Here is a 17,706-nt window from a genome sequence, read left to right as displayed (position 1 = left end):
GCAGAAACCTTTTGTGGAATAGAAGTGCTAAAGTAGGTTGTTATCAAAATGTTTCAACCTTGGCCAAATTGTAGTACAGGTGCCACCAGACTGCCTTTGATACATATTGGTCTGGAAAGATGAGTTCATTTCTTATACGCTATCCAGACCTAAATGGTATTTATTGATTTGTTTATTTGTACAGGTTTAATTCACAGATGTACAAAGATGACTTGGTGGTATAGCCATCACCCTAAACTTGTGCTCCGTGGAGCTCTGAGAATTAAGTGGTTGTTAGGGCTATTTGTTCGCTTACCTCGGTTTTTTCATATTCTGTATCATATTCCACAGTGGAAAAGGTGAAGAACCAGTGGGACAACACCCAGCATGGCGTGGAGGTGCGGCAGCAGCAGCTGAAGTACATGCTGACAGACAGCATGCAGTGGGAAGAGCAGAGGCAAGAAATGGAGCACCTCATGGAGCAGTGCGAGATCCGTCTGCGTATGCTCCTGCAGGCCCCCAAAGACATGCTTGTCAAACAGATTTCAGACAACAAAGTAAGACCATCTACTCTTTCCAGACACCTCTGTCTATGTGAAGCTACTTGATTCAATTGATGTGCAAACACACAATTTAGTTGAAGGACTGGTTTGCCAGTTCTGTCTCTTATTGGGCATGATACAGTCTAAGTTGTTTCTATGTTTAAAAAAATCTATTAAACTTCCTGAGAATTGCTTTCTGACAGGGAAACAGGGTTTGTATGAATGCGTGGGGTGTTTTTTTTAGCGTAGTTGAAATGAGTATAGTGTAGCATCAAGTAAATTATATGCAAAAAGCTTGAACTTCAGACCATTAGAAGTTTAATCATACAGCCACAAAATGTAGCATGTGTTCTTTCATTTAAACCTATTAACAGTAGTTTAGTAAATCCCGGGAATGGACCAAGTTATTTAAAGTTACCCTGAATTTCACTTCTGATGGGTGCCAGGCATATTCAACATGTTTTTTTTTTTTACCCCCAAACCCACGCAATCTTTGCTGCTTTTCATATCACAGCAAACCTGCTGTGATAAATCAATAAGTCTGATGTCCTTTGTCCTGGTGACAGGGCAGGCTGTAGGTGGCACAGGATGAGAACTAGAGAGACAAATCACTGAAGGGCTCTTATCAGGGCAGTATTTAGAACAGGGCAATAGTAGATTTTAAAAAAGTGTGTGTATGTGTATATTTTAATGAAGGGGCAATGTAGGGCTGCAGCTGGATATGGAAGGAAGCAGGGAGTAAGATGGTGAGAGTTCCTCATTCATCAATAACTATTTCAGTAAACAGTAAAGTTGTGTGCTTTTCATTGTCTTTTTTTACAAGAGCAGGGGGTGGAAATGGACTATTAGGTCCGCCTTGATTTCTTACATGAAAATAGGCCCATACCCAAACATATAGAAAAGAGACTGCAAAATACAACTCTGTGTGTGTGTGTGTATATGTGTAAATATTTTTTTCTCCAGTTAAAATGAATCTTGAGTTCGGGATTCTGTAAGGTCAGGACACCTTATCGACATCCTGCCAAAATAAGGAAATGCATGCACTATATTTTCTACATTTTAAAATAATAAATTTCATGCTGCGCATTTCATTTCATTTTTACCACTTTAAGTTGATGCTTATTGTCACTATTATCATAATTTAAACTTATTCATGCTACTAAAAATATGGCAGTTTTTACTTTTTTGCCAGTAAAACACACAAGAGGAATTTTCTAGCCTTTGGCAGTTCTGGTAAATATGATCTTTCTCCACCTATTTGGTGGTTTGGGTTTTTTTTTAATTATTGATTAATATCCAAAATACTTAGTATTTGTAGATTATCATTATTATTATCTTTTAAAAATACATTTTTTGTTCAGAAACAACCACAAAACAAGGAGGAGAGTTTTATAATGTGAAATAATGCATGGCATGAAAAGAAGTCTAGTTTTGATTTTGCTCTCATGTCTCATTTTGGAATTGCTTTTTAGCTATTAGTACAGGATTTGCACAGAGGTGACATCACAGTAGCTGCCTTCAATGATCTTTCTAATAAACTTCTTCGAGAGTATCGTAATGATGACACAAGAAGGGTGAAGGAAACCACTGACCAAATGAACACTTGTTGGGTTAATCTGAACCAAAGGTAATTAAAAGTTTTGCTCTATATGTAGTTGTTTCAGTCTTAAACTTCTATGCTATGAGCACATGTATTACAGCCTCTTCTCTCTGCTTTACTATACAATTTAGGGTTACTGTGGACAATTTGTGAATTATAGTGAATTGTTTTTGAGCTATGATGATGGAAATTCCCACAGTTCACCATGGAAGGCTCCTGTATGGCTTCCAGTTTATGTGGGTTTATTATTTATCATTTTTTTTAAGTGGACGAAAAAAGTATTACTGCCATGTTTGGTTTCATGTTTGCCCGTGGCTATGATTCTTTAAGTGTCTTTGAACGGTTCCTCTCCTGTTCCTCGATGCCGATATGATTTGAGTATTTGTCATTTATTGCTGCGCTTTCTTTTCATAAGGTGGTAAGTATTCAGCTGGGTCTCCCAACGTGTTAATTCGTTAAGGCCTTTCATCTACCTGAAAATTCCCCTGAATGGGGCTGTGCTTTGAGTTCCTGAGTGCAACATTTGTAGCACTCCCATCTAGAAAATACTTGAGCTGTAAGAACTGAGACTTGAAACTTCTTTCTATTCATCATCTATTAAGACATGCAAGTATATCTTTAATATGGTATTTTCCTATGCATAGTTTTTTTTCTGCAAGGAACTCTAATCTCTGCAGAAATTCTTTTTAGGGTTTGATAGACAATTAACATTTAGAATGGTGTCTGACTTGGTGCTGGCAGCTTAAAGGATAATATGCTTTGTGGTTAGAAGGACAGAACAGAAAATTGATCCTGTATGTCTAGGAGTAGGGGAGATGGCAACTGAAATCTGTACATATGTGTGATTGTAAAAGGGGCAACTGCATTTGTAATGAGATGTCAGCTAAGAGAATAAAAATCCTAGGTGATAAAGCCTCTGAACCTGCCGATATATCCTGAGTAGTGAGAGGAGAACTTCACAGTGGCAAAAAGTAGGCAGTGAAGTAAGCAGAACAGAATGTTGTCTTTATCTTTCCTTAGAGGAAAATGGTGCTCCTGTCAGTCTGTGCTTTAGATGTGGCAGCTGATTTCCTGGTTATGTCTGTTGAGAGAGGAGGTACAAAACAGGCAAAACTTTGTGTGGTTCATTCCATGTGATCATTTGACAGAATGAAAATTTGTTAATTTCTGAATGTTTTGAAACATAAGATAGAATACATATAAAATATTTTACTGACTTGAAAGATCCTAACTGATGTGGGCAACTTCTTTTCAAGGTTCTTCAGAAAGCTTCCAGTAGACTCTGGGAAAGGTTTTGGCATATTACAAAAATTATTTGGCTTTTGACTTATTCTGATCTAGGTCATAGTGACAATCTGAAGCATTTTCACCATTACATTGCCTTTTCTTTCCTGAAAATAAATTAATAATTTTTCCAAAATGCCATTAACTTTATCTGAATGTCATGATGGCATCTGGGAATGAAGATGCAATTAGAGGGTGAGAGGAAACAACTCCTTGTAGGAGTGACATTAGACTACATTGAAACTTTGCAGTGTTTTGGCTAGAACTGGCATAAAACTGCCCACCAGTCAGAGCAGGTGAGCAGGAAGAACAGATTCCTGCCTGGAAACCTCTAATTATTTTGGGATCTGCTTAAAATCTGGAATAATAACCAAGTGTATTCTGTTGTGTATAAATGAAGCTCCTCAGTTATCACTGGGGCTGCTGTTTTGCAGCCTGCAGCCTTAGGAAGATTAGTATCGGCCTTGGTTTTTTCACTTGGGACAGAATGTAAAGGAAACCTCTGGGAGCCGGTGAGTAGTCATAGCATGACGCAGCTCAACATAAGCCCATGAAGCAGCAGAGTAGAATTAAAAGGGGAGAACTGTGCAGTGAAAGCACCTTTTAAAAGAAATTAAGGTTTTTATGTTTGCTTTAAATGCAGTAAAGAGAAATACTAGTGAACCTTGAGTGACGAGGCTTATTTCATATGGCGGATCTCAGTACATGGAGCACACATGTGGCCCTGTGGCTTCTATAAGCACAAATCTGTATTTATAACATAATGCTTTAACATACCAGTTTGTTCCCATGCTTCGAGGTTGTGGAAGGGGTCCTTAGTCGCATAACTGGAACCACAAGAACACTACAAGGAGGTCTGTAGCTGTGATATGTAAAGTTGAAGGAGCAGGTTTTAGAACTGTTGGCATTAAGAGACTGAAGCTCCCCAGCTTGACACTGAGTAAATTGGATACTCTGCCCAGTGGCTACTTATCTTCTATTTTTATACTTTAGGGTGAAACTGTAGTAATTCTGTCTGATTTTGTTGCCTCAGTAATGGATTATAGTTGTCTGTGCTGCTTCAGGTATTATTTTCTTACTTTCTTTTGATCACACGCTTGTATGTGTTGCAGATTTTTATTCTAAATATGAAAAAATAATTGGGTGGAACAGAAACCTGAAACACTGATATAAAAACTCCAGAAGCAGAGCTACAATTTTATCTTTCTTGGCCATGTCTTTGCTAATGAAATCTGCTTAGACCACCTCCACTATCACTGTGTGATGGGGTGGACCCTGGTTGGAGACCAGGTGCCCACCAAAGCTGTCCAGGGAAGAGAGAATACAATGAAAGGCTCATAGGTTGAGATAAGGATAGGGAGACAGCATTCACCAATTACAGTCATAGGCAAAATATATTCAACGAGGGGAAATTATTTTTTTACCAATCAAATCAGAGTAGGGTAATGAGAAATAGAACCAAATCTTAAAACCCCTTCCCTACACTCCTTTCTTCTTCCTGGGCTCAACTTCACTCCTGATTTCTCTCCTTTCTCCCCTCCAGCAGCACAGGGGGACAGAGAATAGGGGTTACGGTCAGTTCATCACACCTTGTCTCTGCCACTTCTTCCTCTTCAGGGGGAGAACTCACTTCCTCTTCTCTGGTGTGGGTTCCCTCCTATGGGAGACAGTCTGTGAACTTCCTGAATGCAAGTTCTTCCCAGGGACTGCAGTTTCTCATGAGCTGGTCCAGTGCAGGACCCTTTCATGGGGTGCAGAACTTCAGGACCAGATTGTTCCAGTGTGGCTTCTCCACGGGGTCCCAGGTCCTGCCAGCAATCCTGCTCCAGCGTGGGCTTCCCATGAGGTCACAGCATCTTTTGGGTGACTCTACTTGCTGCATGGGGTCCTTCATGGGCTGCAGGGCACAGCCTTCCTTGTCATAGCCTTCTCCATGAGCTGCAGGGAAATCTCTGCTCCAGCACCTGGAACACCTCTTTCTCCTCCTTCATTGACGTTAGTGTCTGTACAGTTGTTTCTCTCACATCTTCTCACTCCTTTCTCTGGCTGCAAATTGCTCCTGGTTTTTGGTGGGGTTTATTTCTTTTTTCCTTCTTTACTGTTATCCTAGGTGCACTGCCACCATTGGTGATGGGCATAGCCTTTGCTAGCAGCAGGTCTGTCTTGGAGCCACTTGGCATTGGCTCTACTGGACATGGGGGAAGCTTCTAGCAGCTTTTCAGAGAAGAACCCCCTGTGGCCCCCTGCTACCAAAACCTTGCCACACAAACCCAATACGTGGTGTTAAGTGAAGTTAGCTGAGTTTGTAAAGGGTTTTCCAGGTTCTCCTCGCATTTAATTCTTACATCCTGGAAGGACTCTTTCTCTTTTGAGTCTGTTCTAATTGTATTCTTTGAAAATCTGAGTCATATTTTTGTAGCTTGAGGTAGTTGTTAATCTGCAGGACAGAATTCTCCGTCACTTTCTGTTCTATGTTTGTGGCCGTTACTAGCAAGAAATGAAAGTACTTGCATCTGTTCTATAGAAGTGTTACTCACTGCTGCTATGCAAGTCCTTTTTAAAAGCACCTATGCAGTCTTAGAACATTAGTTGTAAATCTGTTAATTTATGCTGCTGGAGAATGTATTTAGTGAAAGGAGTTATTTTCAGCTTTAATTCAAATATCATGACAGCAGTGAGACTCTAATAGAATTTCATTCTTTCCTTCAATTTTGACCAAGCAGAAAGTTTGAGAAATTAAAACTTTAGGCTGAAGATGACACTCTTCAATGATTGTTATTAGCTACAAAGTTCAGGTTGTCTCAGTTCCCATCCAGTACATCAGTACTTAGACTTAGAGATCTGGGTCACTTAGTGTTTCATCCTTTGGGGCTTTTATTTTTCTTTGAAGGTCACCTCCATTACCAGCCTATTCTTCCTGTTGTCACTCCTGTTCTTCCACCTTTGGCCTTAACCCCCTGCTAGGGAAGAAAATCCCTGCAGAGGGAGAGGGTTTTGAAGTCAGAGCTCATAACTGCTTTTACTTTACATTTGTCTTGCAGTTCTCGGTGTGTTCTAATTTTTAAGCTGGTGCTTGTTATCTTTTCTAGGCAATATCTGTCAAACCATTTGTAGTCTCTAGCATGCTTTTTATTATTTTTTCTCAAGAATGGGTGAAGCATTCCAGAGCTTAAAGTGAGAAGCAGGAACGAAGACTTTTTGCCCTGGTAGCTATTTATCAGTACCCCAAATTTGGGCAAGCATAAAGTCAGGAATGAGTCACACAGTCTTAGTTTGGATAAAGCAATTATTAAGTGACATAAGACCTAAGCTCACAAAGTGGGGACTGCAACGCTGTATTTTTGTATGTAGTCTCTAGAAATGCAGTTGGTTATGCTGATGTTTAAGAATGTAAGACTGGCAGGATTGGGGTTGCATGAGATTTTCTTACTAGCTTTTGAAGGAAAACAGCTTTTCCTTGTATCTGTCTTTTCTGATGCGCTAGTCAATGAGAATACCTGCTTGGAAGCCTCATCCTGAATGGTACTGAACACCTGCAGCTTCTTTTCTAAAAAGAGTATTTTAAGTACTGTGATGCTAAACACAGTGGTTCCTTAATACTGCTGAGCAGTACTGTTGCCACAGTATAGTGAGGAGGAAAGAAAGCCTGAGTAGAATAGGAGGCAGCAGAAGACCCATAAGTTTGGCCCTATTGGGAGAAACATATTCAACTCTTGAAAATATCAAATGCTGAGTGTTTTGGCCTTGTCTTACTTGAAATTATATATCACTTTACCCTTAAAATCTTACAAGATGTTTAGTGCTTGATGCGAAGATAAATTGAATGTCCTGCTTATTTAGCAGTAGCATTCTAGATAGTTGTTAGGGATTTCTGTGCAATGTGCTGGTGTGAGATAGCTTGTTTCTTCCCTTTGTCCTGATTTTGGAAAAAGGGATACTGCAGCATAACAGTCTCGGATGGATGAAATTTAGCTTGTCATGCTTTAATTAATGTTGTTAATCAGAGCTTTTAAATATTGCTGACTGTAGCAGTTTCCCATCTGAGTTTCATCTCAATGACAATGAAACAGTTCTGTTATGCAGAAGTATAATGTGAACTTTTCTTCTAAGATGTTTTGAAATAGGTTACCAACAATATAATCCAAAGATTTTAAGTGAGTTCCTTACATCTTCAAAAAAAAAATCCTCTCAAAACCTTTTGTGTTTATACCAAGCAGAGATCTTTTGGATGGATTGAAAATTTGGACTATATTTTGCTAGTCTCCTTTCTGATTCAAAAACGTTGAACATGGTTTGACTGTTATGATGGCAGCGTATTATTCCGTTTGCTGGAGTGATTGTGTCAAAGGTTTTGTCTTTTAACAGAGAGAACTGGGTATTTGACGTCTGTCAACATTTTAAAACTTAGGAAATGTTATTGCTTACTCTAAAAGAAGAAGAAAAAAATCCCCCCAAACTCAGTGCTTCTACTCTCTATGATTTTTTTGTTGATGAGAAGCATTCAAACTCTTCACACATAGGAATAATGCTTCTACAATTTGGGGTAGTGTAAGTCTATGATAGTAATACTCAGAGGGATAGCTAGGTTTTTAATTAATAGCTTGCTTTCTTTTTACATGCTGTTAAAAAGGGCTGTGACGTATACAGCCAGTTCAGATCATCTGTGGGTAGCTATAGATACAATAACCAGAGAAACAGTGATGTAAATAATGATAAAACAAACTGTCAGATGTGTAGTTTCTTAATAGAGATGATTTTCAGAATTCTTTTCAGTAGTTTCATTATGATGTATGTAATGCTGCATGTTATGGGGCAATATTCTGACACTTGTCTTGATTTCAGAGCTGTCGACAGACAGAATTTCTTGGAGACAGAGCTGAGAACATTACAGGCCTCACACAAGGATCTGGAGAGCTTCCTCAAGTGGCTTCAAGAGGCAGAGACAACAGTTAATGTTCTAGCAGATGCATCCCAGCGTGAGAACACTGCTCAGGACAGTGCCTGTGTAAGGGAACTCAGAAAGCAGATGCAGGTGAGAAACTAAATGCTGCTGTCATTCATGCTTTTTTTGTTATAAAGGAAAGCTATCTGCTAGAGCAGGAAAAGCGGCAGCCTATCTGAAGGTGTTTAAATCCCAGTGTTTTACAAGTTGGGTGTGTGAAGGAAGCAGAATTTTCCTCTGAAGGTTTGAAATACTTTTTCTTTATTTTTTTTTTACATCTGTGGCACTGAGAGCTCTTAAGTATCGTTAGGAAGTGACTGTATTCCAGAAGTGTATACTTGATTAAGCCAAGTCATGTTGTGTGATTGTCCAACCAAAGAATTTAACCTACTTCCCTCCAAGTAAAGCCCTCCTGGGCTGCACCGTCTGCTATTCCTGCCTCCTGTCTTCCTCCTGCTTTTTCAGCAAAAAAGTAAGTGCTTGTATAATTTCTTCTCACTCTCCTGCTTCCCAGCAGCTCCCCAGCTGGCCTTTCTTCCTGTACAGGCCACGAACTGGAAACCTGAGATATAACTGAGAAGACAAACTGGCACTACTTAGAGTACTTTCTAATATATGGTCACCCTTGCTTGTTTAAAATCTAGAAGGAATATTCCTTTTTCTTGTCTCAGGAGCACAGACTAGCTGAGTACCACATTGTGTGGCTACTCCTACCTTTGTGTATTCCATAATCCCCTTTGGGGAGGCAGGATGGATAGGGTGGGGTTCAGTCTGCATTATAGGGTTACAGTATATTGAGGGAGAACAGGAAGAAAAGGTGCGGAGACCTGACAACTCTCTTCAAAAATTGTATCTTTGGGTCTGTGGCAGTGCTAGCTAGAAGGATTTTCTGTTTCTGATATATGAATTTCTTTTTTCCTGTTTACCTGATGTGAACACTGTATATGTGTTGTCTTTCTCCTGAATGCTTTAATATTTTTTCCTTTAATTAGATTGTCTCATTTAGCACTACTGTTTTGATATGCATGGAACTGGGCAGCTAGATTGGTTATTAAATCCTGCACTCTGGGTTTGGAATAATGTCATCTGTGGTCTAAGTTCACGGGGTTTGAACAGCTTATAATGAAAAAAGTGCTGCTTTCAGTAGTGCTCCTAATCTGAGTGTATCTACATTGAATTTAAATGAAGCAAGACAGATTAAAGTATCTGGTAGCAAACTGCTCACTGTGAGAATAACGAAAAGAACAACATATTGTGGAAGCTTGTGTCTGTTGGAGATGACACTCACCAATGTTTATATAATTATGGTTAGTCATCTGTAGAGCTGTGGTTCTTTGAAATGCTTAGACTTGTTTGTAAGAGCAACTCCTCAAAGTTAATATTATGGTTTCTATTGGCAAAACCTCCCAAGCAACTAGTGTGGTGGAGGCAGAAGAGCTAAAATGGGGCCCCAGGAAGCTAACAACATGAAGCAGTGCTGTGTGTAAATAGACTTATTTCTGCATTACCTTGTGTTCTGTGTAAGTCAGTCACACCAAGATAAAGCTGCTATTTCACAGTTTGCTTGTTGTCTTTATGCAGCTGTGAAGTACTTTGGTCTTGGAAGATTGTTCACCCTCCTTTGTCATGTGGTTAAAGTTGCCAGAGCTGTGCAGTGTAAGGGGAGCGCTGCTGGGCAAGACTACCTGCTGTGTGGAGAAGGTCTCTAACCAGCTCTTGACTATGTCCATTGTCCTGGCTTGTAATGATTGAAAAGACGGGTACAGGGGCTTGGGTATGGCAGCCCCTTGTTCAGCACCTGATATTCTCCATCTCTTTCTGTGACTGTGTGCTTCTACACACTGTGAATGTGAAGCGCAACCACTTAACCTAGCCATGACATCACACAGTATTGTGAGCTTTTGTCAGCTATCAAAGGAAGTTAAGTGGAGCATGTCAAAGACTGTTGTAGTATAATGGCTTCCAAAATGAACTACTTACCTCGTCATCTTTCAATCTCACCTTAAATATAACTGAGAACTGGCAAACTGCAAAAGAAATTTCTGTTTTCAAGCTTCTGTAAACAAAATGAGCCTCTAACATCTTGCTGTCCCCTAAAATATCAAGCACACTCCCTTGCAAGACCTTAAGCTTAGTATCTGATTAAACAAAGATAATTTCCTTTTCCTCCCCTGCTGAGTGGTATAAAACAATGCTGTTTGGTTTGAATACATGAAGAAATATTTCTTCTAAATGGTTATAAGGAGAATTCAGGGCTTGTGAATATCTCCAGTCTGTGTGAAGATGCTTCTGCCCCACCACCTGTGTATTGAGTAAAATTTTACTATGAGTTTAAGGTGTGATACATTCTAGGTGAAATATATGCTGATCATAGACAAAGCATGATGATTTTTTTTGTTTTACAATACACATTTTCTAAACAGGAATGTGTGCTAAATTGGCATCTCACTGTGTGCATGGGAGGACTAACCTCCATTACATTTTGGGGCTAGCTTCTTTGGCTGCAGCTCAAGACACTCTACGGTGAAATCAGTGATCTGGGCACTGCTGCAGCCTTTTTTTGCTTTCCATTGCAGCATCTGAGTCTAGCAGCAGTACTATGCAAATAATGAAGCTTCAAGTGTGGCAAGGATTTCTTTTTGAAAAGGAGAAAACTTAGAAATATAGTATCAGTCTTTTTAATTCATTCTCTCAGTAGCTAAATGTTGCAAAAGCCATTCCTTTCAGGTTAGTGCTGAAGCCGTTCTCTGATTCTGTGAAGCACTTCAGTCTGTGTTGCAAAACATTTAGCAGACATCTGAAAGGGGTGAAAACCTAACTTGAAGCAAGATGAAGAAAATGAGCTAGGGAGCAGTCAGAAATAATACTGGGGCAATGTGTGGGAAGTCCTGTGCCTACAGGTGAAAAGGTGTTGAAAATAATTGGAAAGCTTTGTTTTGCTGTGAATTAAAATCAACGTGACTAGTGGAGTGAGCTATTTGTTTGTCTCACTGCTTGATTCAAATTTATATATTAGCTGGGATGGAAAAAGCAAAACTGAAAGGAGGTGGCAAGAATTGACCATGGTTTCTACCTTGCACGGAAGAGGTTTGAGCTCTTGCACAGTTATTTCTCAGTGCTTTAGTGGTTTTCGATTTGTGTTGCTTCATAGGTTTCCTCAAAAGGTTAAAAGGAACAGACTTCTGGTGGGAGAGAAAAGTAGATATAAGCTGGGGCAATGGAGTACAGGGGAATGGTTTAAAAGGTGAAGATGAAGAATAAAGGTGGGCCTGGTACAGTGGAGAATAGGGAAGGTAAGATTTCTATGTACAGAGTGGAATGAAGGCTATGTGTCCTCAAAATTATGTTGTCATTGGTGCTGGACAGATCAGGAACAAAACACAGTACAGGTAAAAGGGGCTTGCCTGAGGACTGGTAGAAATATTGATTGAGTTCTAAAAATAAAGATGAAAAGGCTGTGTTAGCAAAATTGGATGGGAAGAGTTTTTAAATGTCTTCTATGAAGAACCTGTACCTGGCATTCATCCCTGCTGATGGAAACTGCCTGAGAAGATGCAAACCAGTGTATAATGCATTGGCATCTAAGCTATACTTTGTCTAGGATCATGTGAACTTGTCATCCTACCTGTATTTGGTGCATCCATACTGTGCTGACTGATGTGCTTGAAATGCATATGTACCTGTTCATGTGGCAGTATGCATGTTAAATAATAGGATTACTTGTAATGGTGTCTAACACCTGCTGTGTTCATAATGGTCTCCCTGAACAGCAGCCCCTCTAGTACAGGTTTAAGCAGATTCATCATAGCACCTTTGGAAGTAATAAGAAGTAGTTTTATTGCGTTGGGAGTGCTTCGCTGTTAGGAAAATGCTTCCACTCTCTTGAACACCTTCTGCCCATCCTTAGATGGCTTAAATAATTCTGCTTTGTCATGGGAAAAGCATCTAAATGTTATTAGCTCTTTGGATTCAAGGATGGCTAGAGAAGTGGTGACAGGGTAACCAGATGCTTCTAATTTGTCAGAACTCTGTTCTTTCTTGTCTTATAAGTCATTCAGGAAAAGATTTTAATTGAAAATGGCTCTTGAAAACCATTCCTACTTTCTGGTGCAAGTGAGAATCCTTTGAGATTCTTTCGACTAAATAGTCTTTTAAGAGAGTTTTCACAGCAGAGAGGTTTACCCCCTGCAGGTTTTCCTTTTTGCATCGGGTAATCCAGTTTAGAGAGGTGCCCGTGTGATTTATTAGCCTTTAACGTATGGCTGATATAATTAGGGCAGGTATCCCTCTGCTCCTCTCTCAAGATTTATAACACAGTCTGTTATTCACTCACTCTACAGCTCTGCCAGAGCTGCGTTTAGTCTGGGAGCAGGAGCATCCTTTTCCAGAGCGAGGGAGCAATGCTCAGGCTGCCGATAAAGCAGCTACTAGAGGAGAACAACTGTTGTGATACGCTGGAGCTGTCTTCCTGAAGGAATTCCTTTTTTTTTTTTTTTTTTTTGTTTCCTGCAGCTTTCAGGCTTGAATTAATAACCTTTCTGGCTATTTAGTGCACTCCTGAACGGTGGCAGACGCTCGGCTGCTCACCAATTTCATTTACCCTCTGCACAAGCAGAGCTGAGCAGTGCTGGTTAAAAGAATCTGTGAAGGCTGTTATTTTTCTGCATTTGTTTTTGCGGTGTTGTTCTGGGAGAGAAACTTATGCTGTATCAACCTCCTTTGCCTTTGAAACGTATAAAGCCTGTGGCTTGCAAAAGCAGTTCTGGAAGAGAGCATGCTCAGAAAGCTGGCAAATCATTGTCCAGTGACCGGGAGGAAATGATAGTTGCTCTTCATTTATAATGCAAATTCTGAGGTGTCTTCAGAAGTGTGGCAAACTTAAAATGATGGCTGTGGTGAGAACATCTCTGCAGAAAGTTGTGGTGTTGTTGCATCGTTTACAGAGGATGGCAGTTTCTTCTCCTCGTTACCAGAAGCTTTGCAAGGTAAGAAATGCAAGCCCTAAATCTTGAGAGCGCTAATGCTAACTCAGTTGTCTTTCTGAGATAAAAATAAAAGGAAGCAAGAATGGGATGAGTGTCAAAAGTATCTAGGCTATCTAGTGTGATTTAAAGCCTTCCATGCTCTCTGTATGTGTTTTGTTAAAGAATGCAATGTAACCCCCCCTGTGCTTGTCAGTATATACATTTTTTCAAAGTGCTGTCATGCCTACCACTTAAGCGTCCTGAAGGAAACTGTTAATGTTCTGTTTTGTAAAATACCAGCACATCTCCTTTTCTGAAGGTGTCGGTTAATTCTTTGTAAACGCAGTACTTTAACTCCTGGGTACCTGTTATGCAGAATAGCTGTGTTCTTCCATGCCTAGTGGTTTTGCTTTTGAGCTTATGAAACTTTTAATTAGGAAATGAGTTCAGCAGCCAAATAAGCAGCCATGAAATTTTTACTTAATCCAACCTCTATTTATAGAGTTCTTTCAGAGATAAAAAAATAAGGAAAAGTTGGAGGAGATGCATGTTGACATAGGCTCCCACTCATAATGGTATTTTTGCTGTTACCTGTTTTTGTGGCAACTGTTTCTTCCACTGTGACTGGTTACTTTTTTTTTTTGACAGTTGTAGTAGTTCAGCACTTTAAAACTGTGGTAATGATCTAAGCTACCGCATAATCTTTTTTAAAAGGAGATTGATCACTCACCAAATTAAAATAATAATAAAAGATAAATTTAACAGGTCAGTAAAGTCCACAAGTTCATGCTGCTGTGGTGTTGGTGCCTGTGTGGAATGGTCACACTGGACTTTCATATAAGGATCCTGCATCGTAACTTTGGAAAAATATAAAATTGGAGAGGTTTTCAGCTGTATACTTTCATAACTTTATGGAAATTCTATTTGGCTGTCTTTTGATATTTTTTTTAAAAAAAATTCTTGCTGCTTGTGATACTGTAAAACTGCCTGTGTTTTTTTCATGAAACTATGCCTGAGTTTTGCATAGATGTGTAAAAGCTAAAGTGCATGGCCACGTCCTGTTCCAAAAATAAAACAAAGCCACTGCAACTCACCATACTTACTTCAATCTGAAATGTGTTTTCTATTATGATAAATACAAAAATTACATCAAGTAAAAGACACCCTACCTCTATAGTCGAGTTTGGAAGTAAGAGGAGGGTATAAGGCGGAATTTGGTTCCTAACAGTGAACCAGCTTGTTGAAGTAGTTCTGGCATATGAGGCAAGTCACATTGTTTTGAAATGGGTGTTCCAGGGTGCTTCTGTTTGCAAAGCTGTACTGAGAGGTGTATCTTCATTCTGAAGAATGATAGTCAGTAGTTTGTGTACATACAAGCTATTTTGGTGAGCGTGCCTTGCTTATTCTTGCCTTCATGTCATTAAACAGCCCTGTTTGCTTTTGTGAATTATGCAGGTCTTTTTTCATTAGACATGGGTTTTAATTGTCTTTTCATAAGCAGTAGAAAATTAAAAGTGCTTCAAAACATATTCAGTCACATTTTTGTGTATAATCTTGTTTGTCAAACAAGAACTATTTGACTCTTGCAGTAGTAATTATTTGCCAATTAGCCTGAGAGTCTAGTAAGTGGTTGGATACTTGTTGAGTTTAAATCTACACAAGGGGTAGTAAAAAAAACTCTTCTCAGAGGCTGTTATTAAAACATATTTTCTGTTTGAGAATCTGTGCAGTGATAATCTTGGGAACTTTTGTGTATCTTAAAATTACACATGTATATTTTTTCTGTTAAAGTCATGGGGCTTCGTTTTGTCAGGTGTCTGCGATTCGTTTACTGAAAGTAGAATTGTTGATCTGCCTGTGGAGTTACATCAGACACTGACTGAGGAGGAAAGGATTGGTTTACAATCCCAGTCACCTCCAGCAGGTGTCAATGTAAGGCAATGATAGATGGGAGTCTGGGCACGGAAATGTTAATACTTGGATGAGAAAATGGTATGGAAATTGCAAATTAAAAGCAACTATGACAGCCTGTCAGGAAGGATTTCTTGTAGTGCTCTGTATACTTCTGTCTTCAGAATTTCAGGAGTTTGTACGTGTCTTGTGAACTCTGTGGATACGTTAATTTGCTTTGGTTCTTCCAAAGGGAAGTTATTTACTACAGAGCATATGAATTATTGCATTGTGTGCAGCACAGTTGTTTCATGAACTAGAACCTAAATGTTTCATGTGAAGTGTCCTGTGAAGCATAACAGAGTGCCAATGAAATAAACATTACAAAAAAGGTCCAATGAAACATTTAAGACAAATATTTGAAGTTAGTGTTTGTTTTAAAGTGTTTTTATTAAAGAAGAAAAAAGGCTTTATTATTGAACTGTCCTGGGGAAAGTCATAACGGTTCCTCTTGTTAGCAGCTTAGTGTAATAGTGATGCATTCACAGTCTTCATGTTGCAAATTTCTTAAAAGCAGAAACAAAAATAAACACTTTATTGGTGACATATTACAGCATAGCTGAAAAACGGGTAATCCAGGGTTTAGGCTATTTCTTCTTTTGCTGCCTTTTCTTTCACCATTTCCTTCGTGCCAAGGTGAGTTTTGCCAGACATAACTTTTCCCTGGTATTGCTATTTGATTCTCTTGCAGTGAAATTAGCCACATACCAGGGTGAGTTGTGTACCCTTAGCATTCTTTTCTCAGGACTATGTGTAATAAATTTTTCTTACTGTTGTTAGCAGCTTTGTTTCGTAACTCCTTTAGTGCTCAAAGTGAGCAACCAGAAAAATATGTTCTATGGCCTGTCATCTGCTCTGTGCTCTTCCTAATATGTGATTGTTTCTTAAAGAAATGTCTTCTATTAGGTATGTCCAGCTAGTTCAGGTAAGAATTAATTTTGATTTTGATTTGGAACATCAAAAATCACAAAGGTAGGAATCAATAGATCTCTTCTGAGAGACCAGAACTGCAATATTACCTATGAAAATTAAGTGGAAAATTAGGAAGCTTCCTCTAATTTTCCTGACAGAAGTGAAAGAATAGGGGGGGTTGGACCTGATGATCTCTCGAGGTCCCTTCCAACCCCTACAATTCTGTGATTCTGTGATTCTGTATCTCTGTAAGGAAGGTAGATAGTTACCTTGAAATATGTATCATGCTGCTGGAACTTGACTGGTATTTTTGAAACACATTGCTAACATTCAGGGACTGGAGCATTCATCCACTGGAGAACAGACTGGGAAACATAGCTCATAGCTGAGAGAGTATTTTCTCATCTCTTGCAAGATGACTTTCTTGAGAAGAAACCTCTTTAAAAATAGATAATAAACCCCCTTCATATAAAATACTTCAAATCTCAAACCTGATCCAACAGGAGCCTTCAGTCTTGAAGTGCTACATAGTAACTTAGGTGAGTTCCGGGCTTCCTGAGCTGTGAAGAGAAATGACGAATCAGAAGCGTGTGTCTTGTGATTATTTCTTAACAATACATAACTTAAAATGCATTTCTCTCACTTGCTGCTGTTTTGCTTTTTTATTGTTAGCATTAAATTTAATAAACCACAGGAAGTTAAAGATGGAGTGAATGGTGGGGTCATCCAAAATCCTCTTTTGCTCCAGCAGTGGCGGTTGCCTTCTAGAGGACATCTACATTACGTTGAATTTTGAGAGTAGTAGCAGAGGCTCTGTTCTATGAAATTTTGAAAAACCGTGAAGGTTGGGCAAAAAAGGCATGAAAGGCTGTGCTGAGAAATGGGTAGGTTAATTCTGGTTCCAACAAATTCAACAAAGATTAGTTTTCTAATGTTTACTTGACTTCAGGTTTATTTAGAAAGCAAATCATTATCACTTCATGACATTCAGCTATGAAATATAGGTAATTAAGTGTGGATAAAGAGGGGGTATTACAGCAGGGATATAGCACATATTTATTGCACAGTAAAAGTGAGTACATAAGTTAATTTTGGAAGCATTTCCTGAAGTAGGCTACTGTTATTAAGCTAGTTGTTGGTTGAAAAAATAAGGCAGTACATTTGCTGTCAAATCATTGCTAAATTAAGCAGGCAGTTTCTTTTTATAGATAAGGAAGTTAAGTCCGGACTGCTCAAAATTGTTCTAGTAGTATAAGGGGCATTTTAATTAGATCAAAATCTAACATAAATTCTTACAGAAAAGACGAGAGCAGAATTAAAGGGAACCTTGGCTGTTATCTCCTGAAATACAATGAGACTACAAGTGTACTGGTGAAAGGAAAAATGCTTTTTTGAAGCAGGAGATTTAGTAAATAAGATCTAATAATCAGAATCTGATGAGTTTAGGATTTACCTTTTTAGTAAACAACTAAGAAGTGCAAATAGTAAGCCACCCACCTCCAAACACCTACACCTTGTTTGTACTGAAAATGA

At 39.0% G+C, this 17,706-nt stretch overlaps 1 protein-coding gene across 1 annotated transcript in view; it reads left to right on the top strand.

Annotated features, from left to right (window-relative positions):
• UTRN (utrophin) overlaps positions 1-17,706 on the top strand; it is a 380,556-nt gene that overhangs the window by 157,779 nt on the left and 205,071 nt on the right. The window contains exons 48-50 of the mRNA XM_084262364.1: positions 331-536; positions 1,994-2,148; positions 8,248-8,437. Coding sequence (XP_084118490.1) covers positions 331-536; positions 1,994-2,148; positions 8,248-8,437 — 551 coding nt within the window. The remainder of the gene's footprint in view (positions 1-330; positions 537-1,993; positions 2,149-8,247; positions 8,438-17,706) is intronic.

Source organism: Gallinula chloropus (assembly GCF_964237585.1).
Source record: "Gallinula chloropus genome assembly, chromosome: 3".
NCBI classification, from domain to species: domain Eukaryota; kingdom Metazoa; phylum Chordata; class Aves; order Gruiformes; family Rallidae; genus Gallinula; species Gallinula chloropus.
The sequence above is the reverse complement of the archived record's forward strand: the minus strand, read 5'-3'. Positions and strand labels throughout refer to the sequence as shown.